Source organism: Balaenoptera borealis (assembly GCF_965194805.1).
Source record: "Balaenoptera borealis genome assembly, chromosome: X".
NCBI lineage: Eukaryota > Metazoa > Chordata > Mammalia > Artiodactyla > Balaenopteridae > Balaenoptera > Balaenoptera borealis.
In genome coordinates this window covers 80,292,144-80,309,731 of record NC_138881.1, presented here as the reverse complement: position 1 = coordinate 80,309,731, position 17,588 = coordinate 80,292,144, and the positions used below count along the sequence as shown (strand labels likewise).

Sequence of the window (17,588 nt, the reverse complement as noted above, 5' to 3'; positions counted from 1 at the left end):
TCAACCTCCCAGCTCCAATGTCTTTTTAATGCACCTAACTTGTCTAGTTTCCTTTTGACAAACTTGAGAGGCTCAAGTTTGTTGATTGTGTAGAACTGTAAATTCTTCCAACTCTCTATTGTCACCATCAATTTTTATTAGCTCTTTCTAATCCTAATTTAGATGAAGCCTTTTTGACCATTGAGTGTTCAAAGTAGACATGTAAATGATTTTTCTTTATGTAAAAGTTGAGATTATTTTTAATTTTTGTTTATGGAAAATTTTTGAATACGTTTAGCATAAAGGAGCATCTGTGTTGGTATGTAGACATAGTGACTCTGCACTTCAAGGAGGTAAACAAGTGAAATATTATCATGTGCTTGGGAGGAGAACCATAAATATCTGTTGAATAGCACTAATGACTATCACACCAAGAAAAGTCCATTAGATGACTAGTAGGTTGAAATACTTTATAGAATCAGTCAAGTTGTGAAGTGATGATATATCAAGTAGGATTCAGGACCTAGGCAACAAGACAAGAAAAGATTTGAGAGCAGACAGGAGAGAAGGCCAATTAGTGTTCAAATTTCCATGGGAGCAGACTAATCATAAACAGATGGATTCCTGTGCTCAATATCTATTTGCCCACCAGCTCCGCTCTCCATGCTTCTCTACCCTTTGCTTATGTCCTGGGAGTCTAACCATTACAGATTACATCAATAAGCTCCCATGCTCTCTGGCTCCCAGTGGGTTTGGCCTAAAGAGAGCCCTGGAAGGAGATAGCAGAGAGGGAGCTGAGTCCCTAGTGTTTATTCCCCTGGCTCTCACCCTGTGAGGTCAGTTCAGGTTCCTGTATCCCTTAATCTCTCTTTCCAGCGGACGTAATATCTCTGAATAAACCCTTCCAGGAGTAGCACCAGGAATGGTTGCCTCACAAACTGAAATTATTCTTCCTTATGAATCACCGCCTATCAGTGTCTTTCTTTAAGGTCATAAAAGAGTGTAGAGGGCATGTATGGGAGTGGATCATAAGGATGTTAAACCAAGGAAGATGAGATTTATGACATAAAAGACTGAATGCATTGACATGGGTATATTCACTTAGGATTCAGCATTCAGTATGCTCGCTCGAGAACCTGGGAATAGCACTACCAGTCTGCTAGATTGGCTAATTGAATTCTGGACTAAACAATGGCCTACAGTTAATGAGGTTGAAATGCTAGTATTTTCTTGGCATACACTGGAGCAGTGGTTCTCAAAAAGTAGTCCCTAGACCAGCATCATCAGCCTAAACTGGGAACTTGCTTTATTGCAAATTCTTGGGGACCACCCCAGAATTACTTAATCAGGAACTCTTGGCATGGGACCCAGTAATGTGTGATTTAACAAACCCTCCAGGTGACTCTGATGCACACTGATGTTTGAGAACCACTGCACTAGAGGAAAGAGGCCAAAGGCCCAGGGAAATAGGAATGTTGGAATGGATCATTATATGAATCTTCTCAACTCTGTGGTGGCTGTGTTACCAAGTCCAATCTTGTACTGCTCACCACACAACAGGCCAATAAATCAAGAAATGAGGTGTTGGGGCAAGGAATAGTGACTTTATTCAAAAAGCCAGCAGATGGAGAAGGTGGTGAAGTAGTGTCCAAAAGAACCATCTTACCAGAGTTAGAATTCAGGCTTCATTTATACTAAAAGGAGAGGGGGTGTGGCTGGTTGTTGTAAACTTTTTGGTGCCGGTCAGACCCTGGAGGAGATGTGATAATCCTTTCTTCTTGCAGCTGTCCATGTAGGTCTGGTCACAAAGTTCCTGTAAACCTCCAACAAGACAAATGTTATTCTCTGTTCTGCAACTTTTTATCTCTATATGAATTAAAAGTGTTACACTCTTAAAGGTCAAGCCTGGGAGGCAGAGCCTTGAGAAAGGGATATTATGTATATTTCAGGCTACAGGCAACATTCCTTCACAAAGGTGCAGAGTCAGCATGACCAGGCACAGGCTACAGAGCACAAAGGTTACATACAGATAAAGGAATAGATACAATATGGAGTCAGGTTTGTTCTTTGTCACAGCTGAACTCTGTAAGTCAGAGATAACAATAGGGGGTGTTGTGGTGGATTTAGGTTCCCTGATATCAATGGGAACAATGGGATCCTGGTGTGTTAGAGGTTATATGACAATATTTAACCATCAGAGACAAGGCGTGTGCAATTTCTCAATAAACCAAGGAATGTAATGATAGAGTATTTTCACCTAAAGCAAACTGTGGCAATGACCAATTGATCACAGAGTCCCTACAATTAAATTTATTGGCAGGCTACTAAGTTGCTAGTTGATGATAAAGGTTAGAAAAATTCCAAATCAAGTTAGAAGCCTAACTTGAGTCACCATCATGGGACTCCATGGCCTCTTCTCCAAATCCTCAAATATAATTGAGTCAAAGTCTTTCAACTGAGGTGCAAATTCTGAACCTTTGAGGAGGGACCCTGCAGTGTAGCCACAAGCTTACACCATGAACCCTCCCTCAATCCTTCTCTAGTGAGACCTGAACCCAAGTAACTGTGCACTGGAGGAAGGAAAATATCCCGACCTTCTGGGGATTAATAGCGACTTACCTGGAATTTAGGTTGATGACTACTAGAGACAAAAATGCCACCATAGTCCACTGGTCAAAGTGAAATCAGGTGAGATGGAATCTTGGCTCACATCCATTTCACAATACATCCATTTGGAATGTAGACCTTTTCTGTTATTTCTCTTGTTGCAGAGTATATAGTGGGAATAGATATATTAAGTAACTAGCAGAATTTCACAATATCTCCTTGTCTCTTGGAGTTAAGTTGAAATACTTTATAGAATTGATCGAGTTGTAAAGTGATATGTCAAGTGGGAGGGCTATTATGGTAGAAAAATAGTTTCATGGAGGACTATTATGTTAGAAAAAGTGAAGTGGGGGCCTCTTCCAAGATAACAAACCAAAAGCCCTTGGAGAATTTGCAGAGATTAGTGCCACCATCAAAGACTTTAGAGATGCAGGGGAAATGATTCCTATAACACTCCCATTTATCACACTACTTTGGCTGATGAAAAAGCCAGATGGATCATGGAAAATGACAGTAGATTATTGCAAATAATCAGGGAGTGATGCCAATTGCAGCTGTGGTTTCAAATGTGGTATATTTACTGGAGCAAATCAACACAGCCCCTGGAATCTAATATGCAGCTACTGACCTGTAAAATGCTTTCCTTTACCTTCTAATCAGTAAGGAATATCAGAAACAGTTTACATCTGCATGGCATGGACAGTGATATATTATTTACTATATTGCTTCAGGGCTGTGAACTCTCCTGCTCTCAATCATAATATAGTCCAGAGGAGCTCTGATCATCTTGACAACCTGAAGAATATCACTTTGGCCGATTAGATTGATGACATTATGCTAATTGGACCTACCAAGTAGGGAGTAGCAAGCACCCTAGATCAGTTTTAATCAAACTTCATTGGTAAAGGATCATTGCTTTTTTAATTTCCAATTTTTAAAAAAGTTTGTATTAATTTAATTTTTTCATTTCATCAAAGACTGATACTTTTGCAAAATATAATAAATACAAATTATTAGAAAACTTTATGTGATTGGATATTGCAAGTATGTCAACTTGCTATATAAGTTTTTAAATATTTCTATCAATTTCTATATTCATCTTGTTGCAGACAAATGACAAACAGTTGAGGAACTGACATGAGTCCATGGAACAATTTCAGTAGCACTGCCATAGATATATTAGTAAGACATATGAATGCCAGAGAGTAGGAGATAAACCATGCAAAAATTCAAGGCCTTCCATATTAGTGAAGCTTCTGAGTCCAGTGGTCTTGAGTATATTGGGATATTTCCTTCCATAATGAGAGACAAGTTACCTCACCTTTTAACACTCACACACAAAAACAGGCATAACGCTTGGTGGTCCTCTTTGGATTTGGGAGGTAACATAAAACACATTTGTGCTTCTCTGACAGATCCATTGGTAGTCTGTAAATCTAATTTTAACTGGGTTCTAGAAAAGAATGGGCTGTCCATCAGTTCCAGGCTGTAGAGTAACATGTTTTACTACTAAGGCTTTATGAACCAGGGGTCCCAAAGATAAGGGGAGTTTCTGTGGCAGAAAGATGTTATATGGAGCCTCTGGCAAACCCCAATGGAAAGATAATAGCACAGTACACTTTGGTTTAGGAGAAATGTCTTACTCTACTCAACTTTCCATTTAAAAACCAAACCAAACAAAACAGATCCTGGGTTAAGAATGGGCCCTAAAATAGACTATTGTTCATCATGAACTGGTGTTATCTGATTCACACAACAATGAATTTGGATGTCACAGCCTCATTTCATTATAAAATGGAAGTAGTATATACCTGGCCTAAACAGATCTGGAAGGAAATGTAAAGACTACGAGCAGATGATCCAGTAATTGTGCTCCTTGGTATTTAACCAAATGAATTGAAAACTTATGTCCACACAAAAAATTACATATGAATGTTTATAGCAGCTTTATTCATAATTGCCACAACTTGAAAGCAATCAAGATGTCCTTCAGTAGGTGAATGGATAAACTGTGGTATATCCAGATAATGGAATATTATTCAGCACTATAAAGAAATGAGCTGTCAAACCATAAAAAGGCAGGGAGGAAAGTTAAAATGCATATTACTAAGTGAAAGAAGCCACTCTGAAAAGTCTACATACTGTCTGATTCCAACAATATGACATTCTGGAAAAGGTAAAACTATGGAGACAGTAAAAGGATCAGTGGTTGTCAGGAATTGGGGGGAAGAAGGAATAAATAGGCAGAGCACAGATAATTTTTAAGGCAGTAAAATTATTCTGTATAATGTTATAATGTTGGATACATGTTATTATACATTTTTCCAAACCCAAAGACTGTACAACACCAAGAGCATACTCTAATGGGTATGGGTAATAATAATGTATCAATGTAGGTTCATCAGTTGTAACAAATGTATCTCTCTGGTGCTGAATGTTGATAGTGGGGGAGGCTATGTGTGTGTGGAGAAAGGGGGTGTATGTGAACTCTTTGTTCTTTCTAGTCAATTTTGCTATGAACCTAAAAGTGCTCTACAGATAAAGTTTATTAAAATTTATGAGCAGATATCTCAGATTCTCACGACATCCGGTTATACCGCTTTACCACCTCTCCCTCAAACACATCTATTACTTTCTGAGGAGTTCCTTATGAGTAGTTAATGAGGAGGAAAAAGCATTGGGCCTGATTTACAGATGGAACTGCATGGTATGCAAATACTACCTAGAAGGAATGGCTGTGAAAGTCACTGGTGAAGGGAAATCCTTCCAGTGGTCAGAATATTCAGCAGTATATATAACTTTGCACATCAGTGGGAGGAGAGATGGCCTGAAATATGGATCTATATCAATTCATAAGCAAAGGCTAATAGGTTGGTTAGGGATTTGGAAAGATCAGAACTGGGAAGTCAGTGACAAGGAAGTCACAGTAGGTAGAGAGGTATTTGAATAGACTTCTTCAAATGAGCTAAGAGTGTGAAGATATTTGTAGCCTATGCAAATACCGACCAAAGGGCATCCATATCAGAGGAAGCTCTCAATAATCAAATGGACAAGATGACTGGCTCTTTTGGTTAGTCAACCTCTTTCTGCAGTCACCTTGATGCTAATTCAATAGGCCCATGTAAAAGTATACATGGTGGCAGGGATAGAAGCTATGCATGGATTCAACAATATGTTCTTTCCATTGCCAGAGCTGACTTGGCTACCACCACTTTTGAATGACCAACCTGCTCACAGCGGAGGCTAACGTTGAGCCCCAAATATGGTATCATTTCCAATGGACCAGCAGGCTATCTGGTGTCTGATTGATTACAGTAGACACCTCTTCTTATGAAGGAGGCAACACTTTGTCCTCAATGGGATAGACACATATTCTGGATATGGATTTCCCTTCTCTGCCTGGAAAGACTGTGCCAGCATCACTGTTCATGGACTTATAGAATGCCTTTATCAATTACCATGGTATCCCATACAATATTATCTCTAGCTGAGGGATACATTTTAGAGCTATGGACTCACACTGACAGAATTCACTGGTTTTATTATGTGCCTTATGTGATCTGCTGAAGATTAATTTTTTTATGACAAATAGGAGAAAACAACATGCAAGTTTAAGATGCTGTCCTAAAGGATGCAGTGTATGCCTCAAACCAGTGGCCAGTAAATAGTGCAATTTCTCTCATAACCAGGAACTAAATGGTGGGTTGGTGTGGTCCTTCCTACAATTACAGCTCATAATATACTTGAAGAATTTTTGCTTCCATTCCCACAATCTTGGGCTTGGTGGTTTTGGAAATCCTAGTGTATAAGGGAGGAATATTTCCACCAAGAAACAAGGTCATGGGTCTGATGGGTGGGAAGCTGGCACTACTTCATGGGTTCTTTTTTAGCTCTTCATGATCCTAAACCAATATGCAAAGAAGGGACTCACTGTATTGAATTAGGTAATTGATTATAATTTTAGAGGGAAATTGAGTTGTTGCTACACAATGGGACAAAGAGGATTATGCTTGGAATCTAGAGGCTTGACAGCTGGGCAAGGGAGTAACAAGAGGCACCCTCTCTTGTGCCTCTTGTTACTCCCTTGCCCAACTGTCCTCATCAACTGAAAACTGCAACAACCCAACAAAGTCAGGACCACAGGACTCAGATCATTCAGGAATGAAGGTTTGTTACACCCAACTAGGTGAAGAACCTCATCCATCCAGGTGCTGACAGAGGGTAAGGGGAGCAGAGAATGGGAGAGGAAAGGCAGCTGTGGTTACCAATATAGCCTCATGAATAGTCACAGAGGAGAAAAATACAGCACTATGTTTTTTGTTCTTTTATCTTCTCCCCTACACTCCACCACTGTTTTAATGAATAATCTCAGTAGTGGCTAATATTTTACATGGAGTATGATCAAAATGACATCACCCTGCAATGATATGGTAGCTTGTGTGACTTCATGCAACCCATTAGTGGAGACATGAAATTTTTACTCAGATGAAGGTCAAGAACGGATGCTGAGGTGCAAAAGGAGTGTACAGTGCTGGTTATCTTTCATTTGCCCCCGCAGCTGTTCTCTCCACCCTTTTTCAACTGGCTTGGTGCCCCAGGAGGCTGATTTATGTTGGACTATATTGACGAGATCCCATGACTTCTGATTTCCAGTTGAGTACAGCTAATGGGGAACAAAGACAGGAGATCAGAAAGAAAGAGAGAAGTGAGATCACGGTATTTGTTCTCTGAAATGTCAGCTCAAGCTGACTGTGACCATGCTCAACTCAAGGCAGTCTTCTATACACAACTTTTACCTCTTCAGGTGTATAAGTTGTAACAGCTCATTATTATTAGCCCCAGGTTACTGCACTATCTCATATGGTTCTCCTACATTCGGCCAACACCTTTGTAAAAAACCCTTTTATAAATAAACCCTTTTAAATTATCCTAATTTGTGTGTGCATTCTGTTAAATGATTGGATCTCTGCTTGATACAATCCCCTAGGCAGTGCTCTTGGTACAACCTACAATCTATGGCTGGGTGGGTATGTGCCAGATATCTATAGGCAGTTTCTAAAATTTTTGTGTATATACATGGATATATATTTTGGAGGTAATCATTTTTTGTCTTGTTGCTTAATTGCAATTGTCTTTTAGAATTTGATTGTTAAAGATTTATGCAATATTACAAAGGACTATTGGGCTTATAGAAATTATTCATATGGGATTCTTCGTTATACCTAGAAATATATGGCCACCAGGCTTGAGCAGTCATTAAGTGACTGCTTAATGGCAAAAATATGTCTTTTTAAAGTTTCAAATTTGGTGGGTTGATATTTATTTTTCTATTTTATCTTGTTTTATGTACTGACATACGATTGAGATTGTTTTGAGTTATACTAGGTCATGGATTTTATTCACTGGTTTCCCTCCTGTTCGTTTGTGATGGATGTAATGGGATTAAAACATATGGTTTTTGGGCGATTGGGATTGACATGTATACAATGATTTGTATAAAATTGATGACCAATAAGAACCTACAGTATAAACAAACAAACAAACAAAATAACTAACACTAAAAAAAAAAAAAAACATATGGTTCTTTACTTTCTATTGTTTGTCATACTGGTAAAATCTTTATCTGAGTAAAGAGGCTATAACAAAGCGAAACATCTTCCTGTGGATTATATCTGAAGAAGATCTAGATAAATTAATCTTGTGAAGTTTGGTATAAGAAATAAATAGGATACATCTTTAAAAAGAGTTTTAGGTAAACTAATTGAATAAATATTAGAATGTGGGGTGGATGGGTTGAAAGTGAGATATACTGATAACAAAATAAGTTATTTTGTTTTGGGGCACTAAAGACAGAAAGACAATTACCTCTGTGAAAGAAGACAATCTGTTTCATGAAGAGAAGACAGGAGAAAATGAGTTCTTAAAAAATACAGGGAATTTATTTTACTATTTGCACTTTGGTGATGTATTGATGTAGATATATACACACACATGTGAGGCAAGGTAGTATTAAGACTTGGGGTGCAGTGGGGTGCTATATTGGGATGCAAAGGGATATCTGTTGCTTTTGAAATGGAAATGATAGGAGTGATTGAAAAGCTGGAGAGTTTTAAAGCCTAAATATTTCCATGGATTAACTTATTTAATTGTAGGGCTTCTGTGAGGCAGTCTGTCTCCAAGGCCTGCACACTTAATCTCCACACTGTACTGCCTCTAAATTTGGCATTAAGTTTTTGCACCTAAATTTGCAAATAAAGTTTATGGTAAAAGCTGCAACATGGACTAATCCAAACCAAATAACTTATACCAAGCCCCTGTTTCATAGCATTTAATGTCAACTATATAATAACTATGCATAGGTAAAATGATTGGCAGTTGAGGTCTGGCCTAGGTTCTGAACTGGGATGGGAGGAAGGTAGTCTCATGGCTATCAACAGACAGCTGCAATTGTCTGTGTATAGAAAAGACTTAGAAATACTAATATGAAAAGGGGTTTTCAAGTCCAGAAACAAAGAAGTACATAAGTACTTATTTTAAACATATGCAACAACAATCCTGCCATGAGGTTGGGGAGGAGTTAATGCAAAGTTCCCTTGGTGGGAGACTTTACTGCCTACAGTAGTCCTTCAAAGAATGTGGGGTGGGTGGGTCCTTTGGCCGCACTATGTACTTGAATCCTGTAAGAGGTTGATACAATGCTATCAAAGGAAACAAGATGGGGAACAGGGTTCAAAACTTATATTTTTTTATTTATTTATTCAAAATCTTTAATTTTTATTATCAACTAAAAGTTTTTGAAGATATCCTTTAATTATTTCTGTGAAACAGGCTTTTCATGAAAGTACTACGTATAGTCATACTCCATAAGTAAAATAATGAATGAATGAATGAATGAATGAATGCTTTCCTGAGTTGTCAGCATTATTATCTGAAGCTCTTTGATGTAATTCCACAGAGTCTAAAAACATCAGGGAATAGCCTGAATGGTGGGAATACTAACCTCATAGTCGGCAGGCCTGTCACAGAGCAGGATGTACAAACCAAATGCAGAGACTCTCAAACCACCCAGGTTTTTCTTCTTGTGTGGAGAATAACCTGGATTTTACAAGATCATATTTTAACCATTCATTCTTAGATAGTATTATTGCTAAAAACATTTGATCAAGATTTTTTTGAAAAATAAAGTTCATACAAATATTTGATGATAATATAACCATTTAAAGTGATACAAATGGTTATTTTAATGGTTAATAAGTTAGTTTCTATTTATATTTCATTAGTTTCCATAAAGCTATAGCATTTTGAGTTCTCAGTAAGATAGCAAAATGGGTGATCATTTTTCAGCATATAAAATAATTCTATAAACTTTATTTCAGCTTAAATTCAAGGAAAAAATAAAAGGTTTACTTTCTCCACGTGGGAAACAAGATGTTAAAAATAACTAGCAATAAGATGATTTATCATGGCAATATTATTAATTTTTGTAAACAGCTTCTGAGAAAAGACATCTGAAAATACCATATATAGAGTTCTGAATTATACCAGTCATAGTAGCTTATTGGAGGGAATATTAGCATATCCAAGCTATCCTTAAAACAGTTCTGCTCTTGGCAAGTTTCTGAGCACAGAATCATACTTGTGTTGTGTTAATATTATCAGCCTCCATCATAAAAATTGATCCAATTTCTTCTTATGAATACTTATTTGAACATTTTTACATCTGGAAAATACAATCCCTCAAGTAGCTTGCTGTATAATCAGGATTTTAAAGAAGTGCAAATCAGCACTATTCACAATAGCCAAGACATGGAAACAACCTAAATGTCCATCGACAGAAGAATGGATAAAGATGTGGTACATATATACATGGAATATTACTCAGCCATAAAAAAAGAATGAAATAATGCCATTTGCAGCAACACGGATGGACCTGGAGATTATCACACCAAGTGAAGTAAGTCAGAAAGAGAAAGGCACATATCATATGATATCACTTATATGTGGAATCTAAAATATGATACAAACGAACCCATCTATGAAACAGAAACAGAATCACAGACATAGAGAACAGACTTGTGGTTGCCAAGGGGGAGGGGGCTGGGGGAGAGATGGAGTGGGAGGTTGGGGTTAGCAGATGTAAGCTTTTATATAAAGAATGGATAAACAACAAGGTCCTACTTGATAGCACAGAGAACTATATTCAATATCCTATGATAAGCCATAATGGAAAAGAATAAAAATAGCAAAAAATAAAGAAGTGCAAGTCAGATTAATGATGCCCAGCATATCTATGTATGGAAAGTGGCATTTCTTCTGGTTCTAGCAGAAATTTGGTAAGATGCACTAGATTTTCTTTCATTTTATCTTGGTATAAATGTCCTTGATACATATTACAAAACACATGAACCTTGAAAGTATTATGCTAAGTTAAAGAAGTCGGCCACAAAAGACCACATATTGTATAATTCCGTTTATATAAAATCTATAGAGACGGAAAGTATGTGGAGGCTGGGGGGTGGTGGGGAGGATAAGATATGGAGTTTCTTTTTTGAGGTGATTAAAATGTCCTAACATTGATTGTGGTTACACTTGCATATATCTGTGAGTATACTAAAAAAACCGAACCACATATTTTTAAAATGTGAATTGTATGGCATGTGAATTATATCTCAATAAACTGTTTAAAAAGTGAGTCAGGGAGCTTATACATAGCATTGGTACATTGGATTTATTCAGATTCTCCTTTTTCCCAGGGCCTGACCAACTAATTCAATTTAATGAAAATCACAAGGCACCTATCATGTGCAAAATGCTGTGTACCATCATTGCAAGAGATAAAAGATGAAACCGCCTTTACCTTTCAGGAGGTTACAGTGCAGAAAGGGAAATGATGATATAATAATAATGGTGATGATGATGATGATGATGATAGGAAGAGGAGGGAAAAGAAGAGATAGCATTCACTGAGTATTTGCTATGTTCCAAGAACTGTGTTAAATGCTTTAAATGTTATTTTGTTTTATTCTCATAGCAACCATAGAGATAGATACTGTTATTTTTCTGATTTTTATCTGAGGAAACAGACACATAAAAGGTGAATTAACTTACATAGGGTCACACATCAAGAAATGGCAGGGTGAGAATTTTAACGTAGTGCTTAGCCAAGAGCCAGCGCTCTTAACAACTTGAGTCCATAGATACACAAAATACATAATACAAGGTAGATTGAGGTGTGTAATGAAAGAGTCAAATAAAAGTGATAGAGTCACCTGAAGAAAGAACACATCTTATTTGTGGCTCAGGAAGGACTAGAAATAACACATCTTATTTGCAGCTCTAAAGTACATGGGTATGTTTGAATATTTGACTACAATTTTCATGAGTCATGAAGTAGCTTCAAATCTACATCACAAATTAAATACTTCTTTTTTTGGTAAAATAAATATGGTCAAACAGAAAATGACTACAGAATCACAATGTCAAAGGTGAAACTTTCGCAAAATAAATTTATAATAGACAAAGAAACTATCACGATATAAAACCAGAACCCCCAATTCTATTCATTCTCCTTATCTCCAATCTAATCCTTTATTTTCAGCCTGAGATCTTTCAAACTCTTCTTTTTGTGCTTGCAATTACATTCCTAATCTAGATTGTACTGATCTTCCCCCTCTCCTGTCTACTTTCTTATTGACTTTCCCACTGCTTCCCTTCCCACAGTTAGTTGAATATTATGGCTAAAGCTATTCTTATGAATCACATAAAGCACATCACTAATAAGAACTTTAGTGCTTTTCACATAAAGGATAAGTTATTTTGCTTTCAGTCTGGAGGCTACATATTAAATGTTCACCTATATCTACTTAGTCTATTGTCCTTTACATATTTCCATATCACTTTTCTCTACCATCGTCTATACTTACATCTAAAAAATAGCATCCCTGCTCTTTATTGAGTTCCCATGAGTGCTTTTAAAATTGCCTTCCTAAAACCTTTACTGGAAGATTGTTTTGGCCATAATCAGAGGAATAATGAAGTAATTTGACTTCCTAGACAGTCAGCATTGCTGATAAGTATGAAATATGCTAGACCACCCTCTTCTTCAGTCATTACATAAAAACCAATGTTATTTTATTAAATAACATTTACTTCTGCTATGGCATAAATGATCACCTCTGAATCATTCTGCTGATTACACAAAGATGTGATAGAAAATACGTGAATTATTTTATGTAAATAATGAAACAGACATTCTAGAGTTCTATGTTACTACTTAGAGTAGGATAGGTGATTGCTGTGGTAATAAAAAAGACCCCAAATCTCAGTAGCTTAACACATAGCAATTTATTTCTCACACTCAGAACATTCACTGTAAGTCCATCAGCTCTCCAGGGCAGGCCCCTTACAAATAGCAACTTAGAGATACAGGTTGCATCCATCTTGTAGGTACACTACTTGGAGGACACTGCTTTCAGGTCCTCATGGCAGGTAAAGAGAGCTGGAGGGTCACGCAGGACTTTTTACTGCTCCGGTATTGAAACGACACATCACTTCTGTTTATAATCTCTCTGTAATCCCTCTGCTAGAAGTAATAAATGGCATTGCCTAACTACAAGGGGCTGGGAAGTGAATGGGGGCACACAGATATTTGATAGCTGTTAATGTCTTTGCCACATTCTACAAATAATATAAGCTTTTTTTCATATTTTAATGAAAAACAATTTTTGAAAAACTCTATATGGATAGAAAATATCTCTTAAATACAATAGTTTTTATCAGCATATAGACATATATTTTAGGAAACAGCTAAAGTTATGAAGCTTCAATGTGACCTAACAAGGCATTACATTTATAATGGTCCAAGAATGTTACTGAGAGATTCCGGGGTATGCACTGCAAAAATTTGGGGACCCAATATGTTATTTATCTACCAGATGTTTTCTATCTTTATAATAATTTTACTTGTGATTCAAGGGAGCTGACATGAAATCAGCTATTTAAAAAAATAGCTATTTATTCTCTCCTCATGCTAAAATACTTTGTACATATGACATTACAATTAGCACATCCTCTGTAACAGGTGTTTTTGTTAGACATCAATTTATAATTCATATTACTCTGATATAAAAAATGTAGAGTAAAAATAAATTTCAACTTATTTCAGCATAGTGGTAAACGTGATTCAGCAACAAACATGAGGCAACAAACTCCAAATGTTAGTAAAATGTGAAACAGAAGGATTATAATCTCCTAAATTTAACTCCTATTTTAATTCAATATTAATGCTTAAGACAAGAAATTTTTAAACAGCATACTTGCTAAGGTTTTGGCAGTAGTTTTATGTAACAAGACATACAGCGTACTAGAGGTCTGGCACTCAACTTGCTTACAGTAAACCAGCTTCAATATGAAGGCATTAAATATTTTTAAAGAACCTTCTTTTTACATGCTAAATATTTTGGCAAGTGTGTAATTAAACACAGTCATGACATTAATATAGTAAGATTAAGAAATTACAAACTTGAAACTTGTATCCTAAGCATAAATCATATAAAAAAGGATTACTGGTTATATAGAATATCTCTGGATAATCAAAACTTAATAGTATATAGCATGCAAAATATGTCAGAATCTTTATTAATCAAAAAATACCAGGGTCTATTTAAAATTATTCCCCTCCAAAGGGTATCAAAGTTAATTCAAATCATGTAACACTCTAACACTAAATATTATTCAGTACTGTCGAAATGGAGGTAAATTTCATAAAACTGGGGCCTTACATATACTGTAAATTGCTGTCTTTCTTGTTCACGTGAAACAGCATACATTACTAAGTAAGAAAAGAATGGCTGCTGCACTGGCAAAAATAGGATGTATAAGGATCAAAGGCACACTATTCAGCTCGCCAAAGTGAGAGCAAATTCTTTTTCCCCCATAAACCCTTTCCCCATGTAAACAAAAGTTCATTAAGGAGAAAAGAAAAATAAAATAAACTTTTAATCTTCAAAAGTAAGTATTTTGAGACAATGTTAAGTCCATGCTTCAAAAATGTCAGCTATTGTTGCCTGGATATTTCTGATTATATTTTAAAGATGTAACCAAATTAGATACTTTTAACATTAGACCCACTGTTTGGTCAAAATTATTTATCATCTGAAACATTTTACTTTAATTCCAAACATTTTAACCACTAGTATGACAACACGGTTTTAGCTCTCAGAAGAATTAGCCAGTGGAGGGAAAAACACACAAAAAACCCCAAAATCCTACATTTAAGCTGCAGGCAACAATTATGGCCCTTTCTGGCACAGTAGCATTTGACTGGCAACTCAAAGTCCAGGAATAATTTAACTAACACAGGGAAACTCATGCATTTTGGTAAATATGCCCTAACATTCACAGTTGAAGTTTCCTTTACACCTTTCTTTTTTCAATAGGGGAATCTTGCTTTTTTTCTTGATATTATCCGGACTTGTGGTTTGAACCTGACTTCTTTTTCTTCTTCTTACTATGTTTTTTGTGCTGTTTCTTCTTCTTCTTCTTTGCTTTTTCCGTTGCTTTTTCTCGCTCTTCACGTCTTCTCTTCTTTTTTGCTTGCACCTCCTCTTCATAATCTGATTCTGATGAGGACTCCAATGATAAAGGTTTATCCTCAGGACAAGTCTTCTTTCTTTTTTTGCTGAGACTTCTAATATACTTTTCTTTCTCTGTTTCATCCTTTGACTGCTTTTTCTTTTTTACAGATTCTTTGCTCTCTGATTCAGATTCACATGTAGAGCTTTCTGATGATTTGTATGAACGGTTCTTCTTTTTCTTTCTCTTTTTTCCTTGTTTCTTTTCCTCATCCTCAGAATCTGAAGAACTGCTTGAAGAATCAGAGCTTGATGTAGAAGAAGATGAAGACTGACAAGATTTCTTCTTTTTCTTTTTCTTTCTTTCTCTTTTTTTGGATGAGCTCTCATTTCCACTTAATAATTTCTCTCTGCTTTTTTCTAGTTCCTTCTTCCAATTCTCATTCATTTTTTCTTCAAATTCAGCTAATGCCTTGGAGCCTTTCTTTTTATTTTCTAATTGTTTCTTCACTTCTTCCCAGGTGGGCCTTGGTCGATTCAGATAATCTTGTATTGTTGGGCCTGCAGATTGAGATGGGCCCCTCCATCTGGCCATTGCTATAGGATTCATATAGGCCACCCGATTGTCCCGCTTCCCCATGGTGCCTGATGGTTCCCAGAGCCGACTCTCAGTTGCTAAAGAGAATAAAGATAGACATCCTCCTTAAATTCTTCATCTGCTAGTATACCAAGTGGGCTCCATTCTGTGAGAGAAGCAGATGGAATGATTACAAAACACCTTTAATATAAGACAAAGTAAGCACATAAGTTTAATTGGTCACTGTCTATCACATAGTACAGTAGAAAGATTTCCAAAATCTTAGACCTTGAGAAAAAAAATATACACACAAGATTTTTGCATGTTTTAGACATTGTGGTATGAATATAATATAAAGTGTTTTTTATATCTCATGTAAGGTTCTGTTATCTAAATTTTTTAAATAACTATTTCCTTTTATATTGTATGATAATTACCTTTTTTCTTTCTTTCTTTCTGCCTTATATGGTATAAAGAGAGAGAGGAATTTCTATAGCTAAATTCTATACCAGGCAGACCTTCTCCATTTTAGTAGAGTGCAGCACAATCCACTCCACTCTTTGACAGAAACCTAGGAGTCATACCTGAAAAATCCTTCTCCCTCAATTCTCACATCCAGTTCATACTAAATCCTGCTGTTTAAACCCCCACAACAATAGGTCTCATGTCCATTCACTTCTCTCCAAATATACTGTCATCGACATAGTCCAGGTACTGCCATTTTTCATTTGGACTATTAATCTCTAGTATCTATTGTTTATTATCTGCCAGGGACTGCTTAGTGTTGTGCAGTGGGTTATCTCATTCAGTCTCCAGACTAACCCTACGAAGTTGATCCTATTATTATCCCTGTTATACAGATGAAGAAACTGAGGCTTAGAGAATTTGAGTAAAGAGTACTTGCATAAAGTAACATAAAAAATGGCAAATTGCAAAACCAGTATTTAAATCAAGGCAGCCTGACGCCAAACCCTGCACACCTAACACAACATTATATTGCCTCCTTATATCAACCTCTTATTTATTTATTTATTTATTTATGGCTGTGTTGGGTCTTTGTTGCTGTGTGCAGGCTTTCTCTAGTTGCGGCGAGCGAGGGCTACTCTTCGTTGCAGTGTGCGGGCTTCTCATTACGGTGGCTTCTCTTCTTGCACAGCACAGGCTCTACGTGTGTGGGCTTCAGTAGTTGTTGCTCGCGGGCTCTAGAGTGCAGGCTCAGTAGTTGTGGTGCATGGGCTTAGTTGCTCTGCGGCATGTGGGATCTTCCCGGACCAGGGATCAAACCTGTGTCCCCTGCATTGGCAGGCGGATTCTTAACCACTGAGCCACCAGAGAAGTCCCTCAAACTCTTAATTGACAGCCCTATATTTACTCTTACTCTCTTCCATTCCAATCCCACACTGAAATCAGAAGGATCTTAAAATACTCCAATGGCTTTACATTTTAATGAGAATTAGATCCACACTCCTATAAAGATCCTGTATGATCTGTCCTGCTTATTGCTCTTACATTTCATTGAGTGTTATTCATTCCTTTTCTCAATTCTATCTTTTCCAATCTTCTCTTGGTTTCTGGAACATGTTAAGCTCCAAGCTTAGCCACCATGGCCAGTTCTACCTCATCTTCATGCCTCAGTTTAGAGGTCAATTCCTCAGAAAGGAAATTATTAGGTGGAACTATATAAAATCACCAATTATACAGAAAAAAAGTCAAATACTAGCAAATTCACATGGCTCAACCTTATATTATGTTGCCTCTGTATCTATCCCTTATAGTCATTATTCTGTATCACAGTTCCTTGTTTCTTTTATTCGTAGCACTTAGAAAATTGAGGATTATTTTTTTTTATTTGA

General features: G+C 36.7%; 1 protein-coding gene across 5 annotated transcripts in view; it reads right to left on the bottom strand.

Annotated features, from left to right (window-relative positions):
• Positions 1-2,790: 2,790 nt before the first annotated feature.
• Positions 2,791-17,588, bottom strand: part of FAM133A (family with sequence similarity 133 member A) — a 65,361-nt gene continuing 50,563 nt past the window's right edge. For all 5 annotated transcript variants that reach the window (XM_082377525.1, XM_082377524.1, XM_082377526.1 and 2 more), the window contains one exon: positions 2,791-15,901. In XM_082377525.1, the coding sequence (XP_082233651.1) occupies positions 15,049-15,798 (750 nt within the window). In that variant the 5' untranslated portion in view covers positions 15,799-15,901 and the 3' untranslated portion in view covers positions 2,791-15,048. The remainder of the gene's footprint in view (positions 15,902-17,588) is intronic.